This window comes from Carassius gibelio, chromosome B3 (assembly GCF_023724105.1).
Source record: "Carassius gibelio isolate Cgi1373 ecotype wild population from Czech Republic chromosome B3, carGib1.2-hapl.c, whole genome shotgun sequence".
Lineage (NCBI taxonomy): Eukaryota > Metazoa > Chordata > Actinopteri > Cypriniformes > Cyprinidae > Carassius > Carassius gibelio.
In genome coordinates, this window is record NC_068398.1 from 34750799 (window position 1) to 34769830 (window position 19032).

General features: G+C 39.2%; 1 protein-coding gene across 5 annotated transcripts in view; it reads right to left on the reverse strand.

The window, feature by feature from the left end:
- Positions 1 to 301: 301 nt before the first annotated feature.
- LOC127953350 (zinc finger protein 271) overlaps positions 302 to 19032 on the reverse strand; it is a 408540-nt gene continuing 389809 nt past the window's right edge. For 3 of the 5 annotated variants that reach the window (XM_052552556.1, XM_052552558.1, XM_052552553.1), the window contains exons 2-3: positions 1122 to 7912; positions 302 to 878 (exon numbers count right to left, since the gene is read on the reverse strand). In XM_052552556.1, the coding sequence (XP_052408516.1) occupies positions 6552 to 7912 (1361 nt within the window). In that variant the 3' untranslated portion in view covers positions 302 to 878; positions 1122 to 6551. The remainder of the gene's footprint in view (positions 879 to 1121; positions 7913 to 19032) is intronic. The other 2 variants (XM_052552555.1, XM_052552554.1) reach the window with 2 other exon arrangements.

A 19032-nucleotide genomic window follows, 5' to 3' on the forward strand; every position in this document is an offset into this window, starting at 1 on the left:
AGAGAAAGGGGAGGTAACAATTCTCGTTGCAACGTCACAACGAGGAGATTCAAGATCATCCCGTTTGAGCTTCCATTTTCTCAAAGGCAGAGAAAGATAGAAAAATCTCAATTTACACCGATTCAAATTTCTAGAAACTTGGGCACCATATACAGGCTATGGGAACTCATATTAATCTTAAAAAACCTCAGAAAGTGAAATTTTCATGTCATAGGACCTTTAAAAATTACGTGATCGTGTTTTTTCCTCACTGCAATAATGGCAAAGAGAGCAAAGAAGAGGAACTTCACAAACACAGAATTAGAGATACTTGTAAATGAAGTTGAATCCAACCAACAGATATTGTTTAGTTCATTCACTGCAGGAGGAATTACAAATAAAAGAAAAAATGCTGCATGGGAGAATGTCACCAATGCAGTTAATTCCGTTGGGTCTGAGGAGAGAACTGTCCCAGAAATAAAAAAAAAATGGTTTGATATTAAAGTATTAGCTAAACAACGTGTCGGAGCACACAGACGAGAAATGTCCGCAACTGGAGGAGGACAGACAACAACGGAGCTTTCCCCATTGGTCAACCACATAGCCTGCATCATCGGAGGCACAGCTCTGTCCGGGATTACTAAGGACGGTGACACTGATGCTCTTGCGACAGAACAAACCGGGCCATCTAACATCCAAAGTGAAGGTAAAATAAACCAACTGGAATAGGATATTGTGTTTGCATACATTTTATTTCAATTTGTAAACGTTTAATGAAATCATTCATAGGATAAACTCAATTAAATTAGACACTCGTTGTGCCTGAGGAGCTTGAGGAGCCGGGCCCATCCATTGCCCCTTCCATGCGCCGTGTGCCAAGAGTGCTGAGTGAGGCGGTGCTACAAAATCAAGAGGAAACAACAAAATCCATTAATGACCTAAAGGATCAATTGAGCAACATAACGAATGTATTGATTAAAATCAACGAGTCTCTGAAACAGATTGCCTATTGCGCAAATACAATTGCTAATAAACCATAAACCGCTGACTAATGTGATTTCTGTTATTTGTTTCCACGAAGCTGCAAAACACAAAATGAAATCGCTGTAATGTTTCTGCACTCGACCAATGGCCAGACTTACCTAAAATGTCTGTATGATCCTCTGTCTTGTCTGAATGCCAGCGGCATTGGGAGGTGGCAGGGGCACTGCATCGGGCATAGGGCCGTCTGGTCTTGGGGGTTCCTGCAGAGGGATGCCCTGTCTGATGGCCAAGTTGTGTAGCACACTGCAAGCCATGATGATTTTGCCTGCTTTTTCTGGCTGATACTGCAGTGTCCCTCCCGTGCTTGACAGACAGCCATCGTCCTTTCAGCAGGCTTATTGCGCGCTCAACTGTGCTCCTTGAGCGTGCATGGGCACGGTTGTACGCCTGTTCCTGCTCGGTCCTCGGGTTGGTTAGGGGGGTCATTAGCCATGGCTTTAGCGGGTAACCTTGATCACCTAATGATGAAATAGTTATAACCAATTGTACATAGCCCTACAATAGCATTTTAAACATGTTGTAGCCTTAAATTCACCAATGAGCCAGCCATCCTCAACAGCGCCTTCTTGGAGACGCACACCCACAGAGCTATTCTGCAGAACGAACGAGTCATGTGTTCCTCCAGGCCACCGTGCAACGACGTTTAATAGCAACAAATTTGCATCACAAATTATTTGCACGTTAACAGAATGAAACCCTTTTCTATTTAAATAATTAAATTCGTTGGTTGATGGTGCATTTATGGCGATGTGGGTGCAGTCTATAGCTCCAATTATGTTTGGGAATCTAGCAATGGCATGAAAGTCCCGTTTAATTGCGGCTTGTTGAGGATTTCGATAAGGGAACTGGATGTAGGTTGGGGCCAAGGAAATAATTGCATCCAACACTGCCGGCATGATCCTACTCACTGATGGCTGGGATATACTACATATGTCTCCAACCTCACACTGAAATGTAACAGTAGCTAAAAATCCAAGGGTGGACAGGAGTTGGATGTGCATGGGAATGGCTTTCGTGCGATTTGTTTCTCTCTCCAACACTGGTCCTAAATCACGATACAAATCCAGCAGTACATTTTTGGGAAAGCATTACCTACTTAGAAGCCACTCTGTGCTCTCGCCAAGCAGATCAGCGCGATCTTGGAAAATGCTCTGCGGAGTGCATTGTTTGCCAAGTCTTCCAATAACGGAAGATAAGCCATTGCACTGAGACAAATATATTTCACATCTGTCTTTTATAGGGTTTGACGCCAATTAAGCATCGTGTTTAAAACTAGACAAATTATAAATTGAGTGTTTTAAAGGAAACACAGGACATATGTGGATTGCTTTATGCTTACTATGACACTCTTAAATGCTTTTTATGTGTAGTGTCGCTATTCTCCACTAGATTATCTGCGTAAGCATGCTCAGAGGTGTGCTTATATTTACACACATTTCTACGTATAAGTACAACTTGGTGATTCTCACACTTTGCGTGAAACTGTTCTTACGCACTCACTACGCACAAATCTGTCCGTACGCACCATTGGTAAAAGAGGGCCCTGGTTCCTCATGTTTTATTCTCCAGGTTTCTGGTTCCATGCGTTTTATTCTCCTGGTTTCTGGTTCCTCACGTTTTATTCTCCGGGTTTCTTGTTCCTCGCGTTTTATTCTCCGGGTTTCTTGTTCCTCGCGTTTTATTCTCCGGGTTTCTTGTTCCTCGCGTTTTATTCTCCGGGTTTCTTGTTCCTCGCGTTTTATTCTCCGGGTTTCTTGTTCCTCGCGTTTTATTCTCCGGGTTTCTTGTTCCTCGTGTTTTATTCTCCGGTTTTCTGGTTCCTTGCGTTTTATTCTCCAGGTTTCTGGTTCCTCGCATTTTTTTTTTCTTCAGGTTTCTGGTTCCTCGTGTTTTATTCTCACAGTTTCTGGTTCCTTGTGTTTTATTCCCAGGTTTCTGGTTCCTCGTGTTTTATTCCCAGGTTTCTGGTTCCTCGTGTTTTATTCCCAGGTTTCTGGTTCCTCGTTTGTTATTCTCCAGGTTTCTTGTTCCTCGTGTTTTATTCTCCAGGTTTCTTGTTCCTCGTGTTTTATTCTTCAGGTTTCTGGTTCCTCGCGTTTTATTCTCCTGGTTTCTGGTTCCTTGCGTTTTATTTTCCGGGTTTCTGATTCCTCGCGTTTTATTTTCCAGGTTTCTGATTCCTCGTGTTTTATTCCCAGGTTTCTGGTTCCTCGTGTTTTATTCCCAGGTATCTGGTTCCTCGTGTTTCATTCCCAGGTTTCTGGTTCCTCGTGTTTCATTCCCAGGTTTCTGGTTCCTCGTGTTTCATTCCCAGGTTTCTGGTTCCTCGTGTTTCATTCCCAGGTTTCTGGTTCCTCGTGTTTTATTCCCAGGTATCTGGTTCCTTGTGTTTTATTCCCAGGTTTCTGGTTCCTCGTGTTTTATTCCCAGGTTTTTGGTTCCTTGTGTGTTCTTCTCCAGGTTTCTTGGTCCTCGTGTTTTATTCTACAGGTTTCTTGTTCCTCTGGTTTTATTCTCCAGGTTTCTGGTGCCTCGTGTTCACTCTCTTCTTTAACAAACATCATCTTCACAACATATCTCAGTTCAGATGATACTCCTCCAGATATTCCTGCTTCAAAACGTATTAATGACTGTGAGGATGAGAATATTACAGGTAGGCCTATTTACTGATGTGTCTCATAAACTGTATTTTTCTCTTTGTATTAAGGCAGCATCCCGCCCTAACAACAACAGAGAGCGCTGTGAAACTAAACTTCTTCCTCTGAAGTTTAATGGTGTTTGGCAAATAAACAAATTTGTTTAGTGCCTCCCACTGGACTGGAGAGTGAACAGACACAGCAAACACAGGACGTCATCAATTGGGGCGAATGCCAAACGGAAGTGAGGATCCCTATGCCCTACTCCCTTTGAAGAGCCCTTTAAGTGAGAGGGAAATAATAGGATGGATATTACTTTGTGCGTCTATAAGGTGGGCAGGTTTTTTTAAGCCAGTCTGCACACATACATTAAAAAGAACTTAAAATTATAGAGGTGAAAAACAATGAATTTTATTAGTCAGATATTTCATTGAAAATCACACAGCAAATTTGCAAAATTTACAAAGTTGCAGCTTGTAAATTATGGAAATTAAGATCAATGAAAACACATGATAATGATAAGATGTAGCCTTGTAAATTCAATATATTAAACAGGTTTAGCATGTCAAAACTACATCCTTGTGTTATGTGTCCACCTGGAACTCAAACAGTTGAATGAAAGGTAATGTGAATCCACAAAATAAGATATTTTGAATATGTTTCTGAAAAGCTTCTTTTGAGGATTAAACTCGATATCAAAATTGCTATTTTTGCAATGTCTTACATCAGATTCTGTGATGAAGAGAATAAAGAGGATTTTGCTTGATCCCCTCCAATTTTACAAGAAGCTGTGAGACCTAATTCAAAGTAATAACTCTGTGATAAAGTCATTTTTATTTAGAGCTGAAGAAATGTAAAAATCCAAAATTACATTAATGGATAGAGTTCATCTTACATAGGATTGTTGATGTGCTCAGACTTTTTTTTAATTTTATTAATTTAACCGTAGATCAAACAAGCTATGTTTTTATAATAATGATTAGGCATCCAGGCAGACCATTTCCATGCTTATACTAACCTGCTGGAAATGCCAATGGTTGTAATGGTTTTACTGGTTATAATGGCACTTGTATTGTTTTAGTGGAAACTGTAATTGATCCTTTGAGTTTCTACTGGTAACTGGTCACCTTCTATCCTTATAACCACTAGACTCTAATGGAATATTTCCCAAAACACACCAGAGAAAACAATTCTTTAAAATATGATGTTTGTAATGGTATTTGTAGAACTATTAGTATTTCTGTGTTTTCTATTGTTTTATTTCTTTGTTTTTGTTTTTACAGCAGGGTATACTGGGTCATGGGGTGTGCAGGATGATCACTGATGGACAGCAGGGTGATCACATCAGAGTAAAGAGGTTAAAACACTGCTGATGATCTGAAAGTCTTGTTGACTGAGTGTTGATGGTCTGACCCTCATCAATATTACCAGAGCTGCCATTTCATTTCAATAGTTCCTGTTTTCACCTCATTTATTATGCTGATCAGTTTTTACAAATGAAGACGAGCATCAAATCATCAGGAAGAGCTAAAATTTGTAAAGACTTGAGTTTATTAAAGAGCACAGAGAGCACACAGATGAAATTATGTCACATTTTTTAGTAATGGTGCATTTTTAAAAAGAAGAAAATCATATCACAAGTAACGGTGCACGGCTGAAAGAACCTCCAAAACTTTGATCTCCTGAGATCCAGACAATACAAATACACACAGACATGTTTTCAAAGCCCACCGAGTGAAGATGGGGGAAAACGTTTTCCCTTCTTTGCAGTTGTTCCTTCAACTTCCTTCCTGTACCCATCATTCCCTTTCAGTTCACATAGAAAGTTAATATAAAACCAATGTGTGTATCTGTTGACATGGCTCAGTGTGACTGGTGCAACGGTCTTGTGTTACATTTTTTTCGATTTCTCTAGACACGATTTAGAGAGTTTAGAGATAAATTACCAACCATCGATCTTCTGTTCCTCAACAGGGTTGAACTCCTCAAGTCTTTGATCCTAGTCAATGCAAAGTACAAATGTTAGCTGATGTCTCCATTCAGTGAATGTTTTTCTTGGCCTCATTATTAGGAATAAGGAAATGTTTGATATGAAGTCTTCGGACAATTATTCCTCACATTCAGAATTATGCATCTTAACCGTCACAGATGCAGAGGTGTGCGTGGGAGGGGGTCCATGTCTTTAGATATTTCTTTTCTGGGGGTATTCCTATACATTGCTGTACACTGGAGAAAAACATATGGATTATCAAATGTTTAAAGGAGTCATATGATGCGATTCAAATTCTTCCTTTCTCTTTGGAGTGTTACAAGCTCTTGGTGAATAAAGAAGATCTATAAAGTTGCAAAGACTAAAGTCTCAAATCCAAAGATATATTCTCTATTAAAGTTAAGCCCCCTCCCCCCCCAAAACACCTTGTTTAAACACGCCCCCACATGTCTACGTCACTATATGGAAATATATGCGTAACCTCTCAAATTTTCAAGCAAAGAGAGTAGGTGTGGTTTCAGTTAGGGCTGCAAAAACTAATTGATAAAATCGATGATTATTGATGATGAAAATCCTTAACGATTCTCATTATATTTAGTCGAGTCTACCCACAGTGCACATCCAACTTCATCCTGTTGCGTCAAATTACAGAACTCAATAAAAGCATTTTTATAGACAAAATGCATCTACAAATATCGGACGAAACAGAATGACCTCCTGAAGGAAAAGTATGTTATCCAAGATGCCCATAACATGATAAATCGTCATTTGAAGCTTCAAGCTGAAGCATTAGCATAATGGCTTGTTTGTGAGATGATTTTACAGTGCAAAAATCTCATTTACATATCCTTATCTGTAGATGTCAAACAATTCATGCATGCCTCTCATGTGTTTTCAGTCCCTCAATCTGTCACAGTGTGAACACAAAGTTTCTCTCCAGTATGAACCCTCTCAAGTGTTTTGAGACTTGATGAATCACTGAATCTCTTGACACACTGTGAACACTCATTAGTTTTCTCTCCAGTGTGAATCCTCTCATGTGTTTTCAGACTTGATGACACACTGAATCTCTTGTCACAGTGTGAACATTTGTAAGGTTTCTCTCCAGTGTGAATCCTCTCATGCGTTTTCAGAGATGATGAATCTTTGAATGTCTTGTCACAGTGTGCACACTTATAAGGTTTCTCTCCAGTGTGAATCCTCTCATGTGTTTTCAGAGTTGATGACACACTGAATCTCTTGTCACAGTGTAAACACTTGTAAGGTTTCTCTCCAGTATGGATCCTCTCATGTGCTTTCAGTCTTGACGAATCACTAAACCTCTTGTCACAGTGTGCACACTTATATGGTTTCTCTCCAGTGTGGATCCTCTCATGTGTTTTCTGACTTGATGATTTAATGAATCTCTTGTCACAGTGTGAACACTTGTAAGGTTTCTCTCCAGTGTGAACCCTCTCATGCGTTTTCAGAGATGATGAATCTTTGAATGTCTTATCACAGTGTGCACACTTGTACGGTTTCTCTCCAGTGTGAATCCTCTCATGTGTTTTCAGATGTGTCAAACCACTGAATCTCTTATCACAGTGTGCACATTTGTAATGTTTCTCTGCAGTGTGAATCCTCTCATGCGTTTTCAGAGATGATGAATCTTTGAATGTCTTATCACAGTGTGCACACTTGTACGGTTTCTCTCCAGTGTGAATCCTCGCATGTGCTTTCAGACTTGACGAATCACTGAATCTATTGCCACGGTGTGCACACTTATATGGTTTCTCTCCAGTGTGAATCCTCTCATGTGTTTTCTGACCTGATGATTTAATGAATCTCTTGTCACAGTGTGAACACTTGTAAGGCTTCTCTCCAGTGTGAACCCTCTCATGCGTTTTCAGAGATGATGAGTCAATGAATCTCTTGTCACAGTGTGCACACTTGTAAGGTTTCTCTCCAGTGTGAATCCTCTCATGCATTTTAAGATTTGATGAATCACTGAATCTCTTGTCACAGTGTGAACACTTATAAGGTTTCTCTCCAGTGTGGATCCTTTCATGTCTTTTCTGTGTTGATGGCTCATTGAATCTCTTATCACAGTGTGAACACTTATAAGGTTTCTCTCCAGTGTGGATCCTTTCATGTCTTTTTATACATACTGACTGACTGAATCTCTTGTCACAGTGTGAACACTTGTAAGGTTTCTCTCCCGTGTGAATCCTCTTGTGCAGTTTTAAACTTGATTCTTCATTCTCATCTTTTTTTTCAATTAACTCTGAAACAAAAATAAAAATTATATATTTTTGGTAACTTGTTAAAAGCTGAGAAAAGTAAACAAAAGTGACCTCATTCAATGTTTAACATCTGTAAATAGGGCTTGGGCACCACGTTGCATTCTGGGACGTGGTGGCCATGTTGACGGCCTCGCGAATGTAAACATACAGCAAGTTGAACGAGAAGAAACAAGAGTTGGGAGAAAGAGAAAAGATGTTAAAACCACGAAAAGGTTGTAGTATTTAAAGGGATACACTAAATAGGGATGTGGTGTGGGATTACAAATCTGTACTATGTTAAATCTAGTTTCCAATGTATTAGTATGTACTTTGAGTTTTTATATTCTTGGGTTGAGATTATGACATTCTGATATGATCAACCTTTTGTCTTCATGCACATCCTGAATATAGGGCATGGTCCCAACATAAAGGTGCCTGCTTAACTCAAGGCACAGCTGTGCCTTTGTTTTTCTTGATAATGTGAAGGGTATGGGTGACACTATCAGGCACCTCTGTATTTAAGTGACACTGTTGTGCTGATTAGATCAAGGCTGGGGAAAATGCCAGTGTCAGGCACTTTCCTGATTTCCATTTGCATGCTTTGTTTAAATGGTCTCCACCTCCATGTATCCCTCATCCTAGAAATGTATCTAATCTACAAAAATGGTTCCCAACCTTTTTTCCAGAGGGCTGCACTATGGTTCAAGAGCAAGTCGCGCGGGCCGCACGCATATAATTTACATATTACATCACCAATACAAATCAACCTGATTTATAATATTATAGCCTAAATATTATGATATCTTATCTATTACATTCATTGAAAAAAAAAAAAAAAATTCTACTTCCCATAAATAAATCACCTGATGCTGTTGGGAGCTTACCAATTATGTGAGATTCAGCTCGAAAGGAGTAACAGCACAAAGAAGTTGCAATTGTAAAGCCTGTGTTATACTTTCCGCATGAGCAATCCGGACGTGGACACAGCCAGCCCGGACGAGGACTTCTACAATTTATACTTACAAAAGCGTGCGCTGATGGTCTGCTCTGCAACAAACATGTGAACAAACAATTGCCCAGAATGATTGCATAGCTGTCTTTATACTCTTTATCGACGGATTGCACAGCTTCGAGTAGCAATGGGCTTCTTCACTCTGCCTGAACATGTGCAATTATGCTTTTGAAGACTACTGACGACTACTGAAGACTACTACTTTAAGACGCGCACGGGAGCATGACTTGACGCACGACATAGCAGAAAATGTGCGTTCACAAATTTAGATCTAAATATGGAAAGCACGTTTGAATTTAATAATATGAGGTTCTCTCCAGAGATGTTTTGCCACATTTCTTCAACTAAGGATTGCTACGTAGTATATGGTGTTTCTATTAGCCTGAACTTTTTCAAGTGAGTTGCGGGGCAAACCGAAAATCCAGCAATTCTCCTTCACTATTGATACTGCGACTATTTTCACATTACTTTTTCTCCCTTAAAAACAAATTTGTCCATAATGATGCACAATTTTACCTTAACTAATTCTGCCAAAGTGGATGCTTGTATGTGTTTGTCAAATGCGTAATGTTATGTGAGTAGGTCTGCTCATGGCTGAAAATAATATATGAAAAAAAAAAAAGGATATATTAGGATATAGTGTATATTTCATTAGTAGCCAAAATTTTTTAATTTAAAAAATAAATTAATTCTAAAGCTTAATTTTTTAATTTTTATTTTTTTAATTCAGCATATGTGGCCCGCATTTGAATTCGTGAAGGGCCGCAATGACTGGTCAGACTTTTGATGACTACTGTGCCACTCAATATTAAATTATCAATAAAGATAAAGAATTCTGCTGAAGATTACCCAAGAGTCTCCTGGTCTTCGTTTCGGAGTTCCCAATAGTGGACAAAATCAGCAATATTAACGCTTTGGATCCATATGAAATTCCCAACAAAGAGTGGAGCACCGACGACCTGCTGCCGCACTTTTGCATTACAGATATCATCGGCTACCTTGTTTGTTTTGTGAGCGCCTACACTTCAGAAAAGTTCCGGAGCAACAAGTCATTGGAATTTCATGTGCAGTTTACAAATGGACGGGTTTAGGAGCTGCAGATCATAAAGCCGGAAAACAGTATACAGTAATCCGGACAACGGTAAGCTGCGGTCCACCTAGCTGCTAGTTTAGTAACCACTAGCGCTAACAACCATCCACACATGTACTTTTAACTATGTGTTTAAAACTGTAGTTAGTATCGGTCAACCCTCCCGTTTTTTTTCCGGGGTTCTCTAATATTTGAGCTCTTTTCCCGCTGTCTTCCCGTTTTAGTATTTTCCTGTAAAATATCCCGTTAGCCCTTCCATTGGACCTGTGAGTCTCTGTACTAGTGTGTCCTGTTGCTACCCCTTGCAGCGAAACGGATGTTTTTAAAGCATCGTTTTGCTTACTTGAAAGCAACCTTAGCGTGATGTTGGTTGCTTTTTAAGATAGCAGCGCGGTTGTTGTGGGAGCACAATTTCATGCCAATCTATAAGCAAAATCATGTTAGACCTAGCTTCACGACTCGCTTAGTTCATGAAGCAGTTTTGTAGTAACATTACGAATGTCAGCAGAGGGATAGCAACTGAATGATGAATGTTGAAATTTTCCCATATTTTAGATTAGTAAGCCGGGAAATTTCCCTTATGTTCAATGTCGACTTAAGCAATATAAAGTAAATATTCAGATGTTACGGTCTCCGTGGCCGCGCCTTTCCACCGCAGGAAAGCGGTGGAAAGTGAATCCAATTTAATTTTGTTTTCCCCATGTGTGCGCTATTACACCCCACAATACAGCAACGGTTTACCATGGTTGAAACAGATTTTTAATTAATCAAATTAAGACACATGGCTGAGAGGGAGTACTTCTAAACACTGCGCAGTAGTCCGAGTAGCAGTAAAGGAGGCCATCACCATGGCGGCCACGCCAAGTTATGACATCACGTCACGACGCCCAAGCCCTATACTATACTCAATAAATTTTCTTAGCTTCAGATTGAATGTGGATAAACATAAAATTAACATGTTATTTTTCAATGCCCTCTGCACATTTTGAAGCATCATTGTTTTTTGGAGTCATTTTGACCCCCCAGGGTCTTTGAGCTGTATAAAACAAGTAATATAAAAAAAAATTATTAGGGATGTGACAGTGGAAGATTTTTACCACATATATATATATATTAGGGGTGTAACTGTACGCAAAAATCACGGTTCAGTACGTACATCGGTTTTAAAGTCACGGTTCGGTTCATTTTTGGTACAGTAAGGGAAAGAAATGAAAACATTAAACTGCAGGTTGTTTATTACTAAACACTTAAAAAAAATACTTTTTAATAAAATATATATAAAATGAAAAATAGGATAAGAAATAAAATACGTCTGGCCTTAGAATCAGCTGCAGGGCGGGATTTGCGCTGAACGAGGAGACTTCCGCCACTTAATATGTTCGTTTGGAAAAACGAAAATATACTTATGTATGCGCACAAAATATTGCATTCCGTCATTCGGTACACACATGCACCGTACCGAAAGCCCTACACGTACTGTTACACCCGTAATATATACTGAACAAAATTATAAAGGCAACACTTTTGTTTTTGCCCCCATTTTTCATGAGCTGAATTCAAAGATCTAAGACTTTTTCTATGTACACAAAAGGCTGTGTTAATTAGCACTTCTACTTTACCAAGATAATCCAGCCACCTCATAGGTGTGGCATATAAAAATGCTGATTAGACAGCATGATTATTTACACAGGTGTGCCTTATTCTGGCCAAAATAAAAGGCCACTCTAATGCAGTGTTTCTACCGCTGGAACTTTACCCAGGAACCAAGGACTTTGAGCTGTTAGTCTGTGTGTTTCCACCGGAGGAAACAGGATCTTAATAAAGCTCAGTGTAAAAAATGCCCTTTGGAAAATCCCTGCTGGCGAGGTAGTACTTTTTCAAAGTTCTGGAACTTTTGGGGATGGGACTTGGGCACTAAACATGCTGATTGTTACATACAGCATTGTGATTTCAACCAACATTTATTCGGATCATTTTCAAAATATTAATGTTATTGTGTCATGTAATGTAATTTTAAAAGTATTACAGGTGAGAATGTAGTTGTTTAAAACTCAAATCTGTGGTTTATTTATAAAGACAGCATCTGTTTAAAAATGTTTTGCTGATTTCGGAGACGGTCTGCTCCACTCGATCAGAAGGAGCTCAGTGCTCATAATATCCGCCGAGAGCAGTTTCGAACCTGACTAGACCTTCTGATATGTGCCACTTACTCTGATGTCTCTTTAGTTGTTAAACAAAATATAGTTTGTTTTAGGTAAATCTAACAGGTAATATTTGGTCTGTGTTCCATTTATCTATATGTTAAAATGAAAATAAAGAGGCAAAGTCCAAACTACCCAGGGGATGCAAGTCCAAAATTTTTGTTCTCAGTATTGAGAAATGCATGCAGACCTACATCACCAGACTATTTGGCTCATCTTCACTGCTGATTAGAGAACCGGCTTTACTGACGAGATGCACATTAATGATCGGCCAATCTTAACCCTATTGTACATGTGGGGTACTTATTATCTGTGTTCACCGAACCCATCTTGAGTGTTTGCTGCTAAAAAGCTCATTTTTTAGTTTCATCTCACCATAGAAGCCAGTCCCAATTAAAGTTCCAGTCATGGCTGATAACTGAATATGCTTTAGTTTGTTTTTGGATGAGCTTTTTCCTGAAAACCTCCCAAACAACGTGGTGATGTAGGTTCTGTTTGACTTTTTAAAAAAAAAAGGTTTTCTAAACCAGACACTCAACTATTTTCTGCAATTCTCCAGCTGTGACCCTTGGAGAGTCTTTAGCTACTTAAACTCTGCTTCTCACCGCACATTAGGACAATATAGACATGTCCTCTTCCAGGCACTTTCATAATGGGAAGTGGTTAGAGAGTATGACTCCTAACCCTAGGGTTGTGGGTTCGAGTCCCGGGCCGGCAATACCACAACTTAAGTGTCCTTGAGCAACCCCCAACTGCTCCCTGGGCGCCGCAGCATAATTGGCTGCCCACTGCTCTGGGTGTGTGTTCACAGTGTGGATGTGTGTTCACTGCTGTGTGTGTGCACTTTGGATGGGTTAAATTAGATAAGATCCTGTTTAGTCGCTGAAGAAGTTGTAACACTTGGACTTGGATAACTGAAATACATGAAATGAAAGAGATAGAACACGAGGAGTTGGTGTCTCACACATTTAATGGCTGGTACACGGCCACGCGCACCTCTTAAACATGAGAGATTATAGGCTAGTGACAAATGGTCAAAAAGTGCTTTAGTTTTTGAGATACCCCTACCAGAGGTAGAACTAAACCAAACAATGTTTTTCCTCATCTCTAAGGTCTCCCATATATGAAATGGATTCTTGGCTAAAAATATTTTACTGCTAAGATTGTTAAATTAACAGATATTGTTATACACCCCAAAACCAATATAGGACTAAAATATAGCCTGTCTGTATGGGAGTTAAGGCATATAAACTAATGTAGATCAATCACACAAGCTCTGAGAGCTTTGAAACTCGACATGTTTGTAGTCAGGAAGTTGATTCAACTACTAGAAAAGACTGTATGTGAATATCTTGATGTATGGAATAAATAGAGACATGTAAATACATACCTAAAATAAGCGGACATGCACAAATTTAATATCTATGCAGAATGTTTTCATTTACTTTGTGCTTGCTTCGTCTGTGATTATCATAGAAACAAATATGATGGCTTGTTGGAAAGGTGGGGTTGTGCTGAATTCAACAATACCAAATATGTTAATATAGCATGACAAATAGGAGTGTTTGTCACTCAATATATGCAGTGTCCAAAATGAATGAAAATGGAACACTGACATAATTTAGTCCAAAGCCCATTCATTATCAGTGGTGAGAAGAATGTTGAGAAATTCACATATAAGATACATCTAATAATGAAATATTTCAAATGGCACCTTGTACTATATGGAAACAAAGATTGAAATCGAAAGATAACACCTTAACATTGCAGAAACCAGAGACCAGGAGTCAGGATTGCAGTTTGAACTTAAAGATAACTTCACTATAACTTAACTTCACACAATACAAATTAAATTACTGTCTTTAATAAAACAAATGGCATTCTAACTAAACAAACAAAACACTCTTTGGGGAAATGAGCCCTGTCTTCTCAGGCTGTTTAGTTTATAATCTAGCAGCAACCATTTGGAACATTAACTGCTTTTGGTAACCATTCGAGAAGGGTCTGGCTGCAGGCTTGCACTTGCACTCTCACACCTGTTTCACAGATACTCCGTCTGCAGTGCGTATGCGTTGCATATTTTTTTACGCACCCATGTAAACGGATTCCAGCGTTCACACTGCACACGGTTGCGGTCCGTCAATGTGTTCCAGGAGCAGTGCGTCTGCAGCAGTGCAGCGATCGTTTACGTACCGAGTCTATTTTTGCTGTGCTCCATGCGCTGAATTAAAGTGACAGTAGGGGTGTGACGGTTCGTATATAACCGTGAGACCGACGGTTATAGTTGAACACCGTCATTAGAACTCTATAACCGCAAAAACCGTGTCATTAAAATATTTTTTACCAACATTTTTTATCAAAAATTATTTTCATTTTTTAGATAGGATCATAAGATGCGCAATATATCGGGAGACAAGGTTTTTACCACTTAATGAAGTTTTGTAAATCGTCAGACATGATATTTACCACTTCATTAAATTTTGCTTTGTAGAAAACCTTTCTTAAAAACGAATTTCGTTTTGTACAAATTTTATCTTAATTTTAATAATTGTTTCATCAACCAATTGCATGTATTTTAATAAATAAAAAGCAAGTAAAGCAGACAATGATAACCGTGACATGGAAGCACCAGCGCGCCGCGTTCACTTGCACTGCACTGTGACCTAGAGTACATCTAATCGCAAATGAAACTCAGCGTAGGTCTATGCCTCATACTTTAGCATTAAATATCTTTGCTGCATCCTTTCTAGAACAGACAATGGCTTTTTTTGCGGCTCGTATCAGCAAAGCATTGCATCGCCATAGACCGCAAAACAAGCAGCGGATGGCGGGCGGGTGCGGCTTTGAAATTTGCTCTATGCTTTCCATGAAGCAAAAAACAAGGACGGAATCTCGAAATCCAGTCATGAAAATGAAACTTGCATTTTAATATGGACAGTCATGGAATTTGCCAAAGTTAGCATAAAATAATCAAATCAAATCTCCATATGGACCAGTATCTGTAAATGTTAAGCCGCAAAAGTTGTTTAAAATATAAATCCGTGTTCTGCGCGTCTCTGTGTGAATTAATGAATGGCAGAGACGTGCAGGTTTGTTTACTACATAGACTGAAGCGCATGACGCTTGCATTAATTTCAGCATCTGAGCTTCAGAGTTCTCTCTCCTTCAAGCGATCTGAACTTTTCAGCTCATCTCAATGGACACACAGCGCACCTGTATTTGACACTCTGTAAACTCTTTGTGAAGGCACACGACTCACCGTCACTTTACTGATAGTGCTGTTTCTCACACATGCAAAGAGAGCGAGAGCGATTCTTACCACGCTTAAACAACACCTTATATGTAAACTATTCTTTGTTGTCTTCTCCTGTCAAAATAATGGATTTAATTTAGAATTATTCATATTCATTTTCGAACAAGCAGAAGACATACCAGTTTCTCCGGTAGTGGGCGGAGCTAATGGGCAAATGGCAATGGCTTTTTTTTTGCGGCTCGCATCAGCAAAGCATTGCATCGCCATAGACCCCAAAACAATCAGCGGATGGCGGGCGGGTGCGGCTTTGAAATTTGATCAAAAACGTTGGCGCGGATGATGAGTTTTGTGACAGATCTCCTTAATAAATGGAGGTTTGAAATCTCTGCCCCTTTACCGATCAGAGCGCGCGCTGACACGGAGTTAACCCGCTATCTCCAAGAACAACCAATTGACTTGGACCCCCCCCCCCCCCCCCCCGACGGTTATGTTATGAACCGTCACATTTGACTCACGTCATAACCGTCATCACCAATTCTGAAACCGGCACACCCCTAAGTGACAGTGCATTGTTCGCCGTAAAAATGAACATGGATTGACACGGAAATGCAGTAATTTCACAATACATGTATACTAATTAAAGCCTATTGCGTTTCACACACAACACATGGGTTTTTGGCTAGGTTTAAAACAAGAAAACATTGATGTACGTCTGTTTGTGGATGGCGACTTTGTAACGGCCAAAACTATGTATTTTGCATGCATCACATTATAGTGCGGTGTGTAATATAATAATAAAGCGGCAGAGTGAATTTATCATCCAAAGTGTTTCTCACGTAGACCATAACTTATAACACACTATGTGGTGATGACGTAGAAGTACTAAGTTCGCTCTGCCGCCTTGTTATTATTTTCATGCACACTGCACTATAATGTGTGGTGTGCATGAAAGTCTCCATCCACAAACAGACGTACATTGTCTGCAGATTTAAGGTATGTCATTGCCAATGTTGGGAATGTTACTTAAAAAGTAATTAGTTATAGTTACTCACTACTTGTTCCAAAAAGTAACCGAGTTAGTAACTGACTTACTCTATAATAAAAGTAACTCGTTAACAGGGAAAGTAACTATTTGCGTTACTGTAAAAAAAATAAAAAAAGTTGCTATATGTCAAATAATTTGTAGTCAGTTGAAATGAGTAGAACAGACAGGTGTTCGTACATAACTTTTGATATTTATTGCATGTCAACAGACAGCAAGAGTTTTATCCTGCACTTCAAGTATTATCTTTGTAAGAAAAGTGTTTTTGGCCACTAGCTTTGTAGATCCGTGTGTCACACATTACATGCACGTTCTTGCATTTGACTACAATGAATTTGAATTAGTGCTTATATCTCCACCTTGAAAATGCCAACGTTTCATAGGATAGTTCCTGACTCGCCATTTCTGCTGCGAATCTCTGTTTATCTATTGTAGTGATGTGTCGTTTGTGAACAAATCGTTCTTTTTGAATGAATCTTTTAGGTGAATGAATTGTTCTCGTTTATGCAATCCACTGACTCATATTTCTTGTTCACTCACTGAAGTTCCTCCCGCTATAAGCAGCGCATGCGCAGCTCAGTGAACCGGGTAACTGAAGTGTTTCATCCTGTCAAAGAGTTACTCAACTTCGAGCCAATAGCATTAGTGTATGAGATGTGACAGAGCATGTGATTTGTTGAATGTAGTGAACGAATACGCCCTTCAATGAACGAGTTTCATATGAGTCTGAACAAGATCTAGAGATCTTATCGTTCGTGAATGAAATGACTGAACTGGTACACATGTAGTTCGTGAATGAGTTCAATGATTTAGTAAATCTCGTTTGTGAATGAAATGACTGAACTGGCACACATGTCGTTCGTGAGAGAGTTGAATGAACAGATGTCGTTCGTGAATGAAATTAACTGGTACATAGTTATAGGCACTGTGCACATACGTTTGTTTTCATATTTAGCATACAGAACTCCACGTTTAATCCCCAATTTATCAATGTGAATATATAATATACAAACTGTCTGACAAAACAATTAAAATGCTAATTAGGCAAGAAAACCTAGTGCTTTGTTCATCTGAACAACTTAATTAGACTTTATATATTGAATGCGTTTATGCACACATTTAGTAAAGCCAGATCTGTTGTTGTAACAAGTGAATATGTTCGTTGACTTAAGACATAACACATTATACACTCTTTTTTGCCACCTGCTGGCATATTTTGTGTAATACGAAGAAATTACCACTGAACGAATCAGTGAACGATTCTGAACGAATCATTTTGGTGAACGAACTGAAAATGAACGAATCTCTTGAAAGAATAATAATTTCCACCCCTAAGCTGTTGCGTGTGTGTGTGTGGTTGTTTGGCACCGCTGGCGCGTATGCCAGCATGTGTGTAAAAACACTGGCTCTGATTGGCTACCATGAAACACATGACTCTGCCTTAGCTAATCATAATCGCTTATCTCGTTATTAACCCACCTCCTCACTAGCTGTGTGAGCAAGGGGTGCAGTTCGGATTGCATAGTTTATTAAATCAACGCATAGTAACACACTGCATTTAACATTCAGTAATGTTAACGGCGTTGTAACAACGGGAAAGGTAATTAGTTAGATTACCCCGTTACTGAAAAAATAACATTGTTACCTAACGCCGTTCTTTTAAACGCCATTATTCCAAACGCTGGTCATTGCACTTTATAATCTGAACGGCCTATATATGTGCAATATTATAACGTGTCCTCACTAACTGAGTTTAATGCCACAGTTATGTTAGAATGCATCTCATTCTTGTTTCTGTGGCGGTGCGTCGGTCTCGTCATGAGGCCAAATACCAAATAGTTATGCTATGACAAGAACAAAGGGTCTCTCTCTTGCTCCACCCATGCATGATAATATCGTGTATCGTCGATCTCACGGGCTGACGTTATGACGATTTGAAAAATTACCATATCACCCAACACTAGAGCTGAAACGATTAGTCAACATTGTCGACAAATATTTTTGTTGTCAAGTATTCATTTTTATTTAATTTGACCTAATTTAGAGCCTCCAATAATGCAGTTTGACCATTGTGACGCTGTAGGATCAACACAGGCTACATTTGTGAACGCACATGTTCTGCAATGTCGTGCGTCAAGTCATGCTTTCGTGCACGTCTTACAGACTGCATCTTAAAGCCTCTTATACTTTCTGCGTCCATGAGTCCGCTGTGGACCGCTAATTAGACATGATGTAAAAATCGCCATCGGAGAGTGTGTGCTGAAGCTCTGAGCTGATTGCTCATGGGTCAATGACGTGGCGTGTCAATTCTGGTGTCCAAAGTATATTCATTATATTAAAAATTTATAAATTTTTAAATGCATTTCATTAAATGACTTAACTTTCCCCTCTTTAATTACTCGTGTGAGAATTCATTATAAATAATTAATCTTTAAGGAACTATTGAGCTCAAAAGTTCCAAAATGTCATTTCGGGTAACTGTCCCGGCTTAAAATCTGAATACAAAAATACAATAAAAATGTAA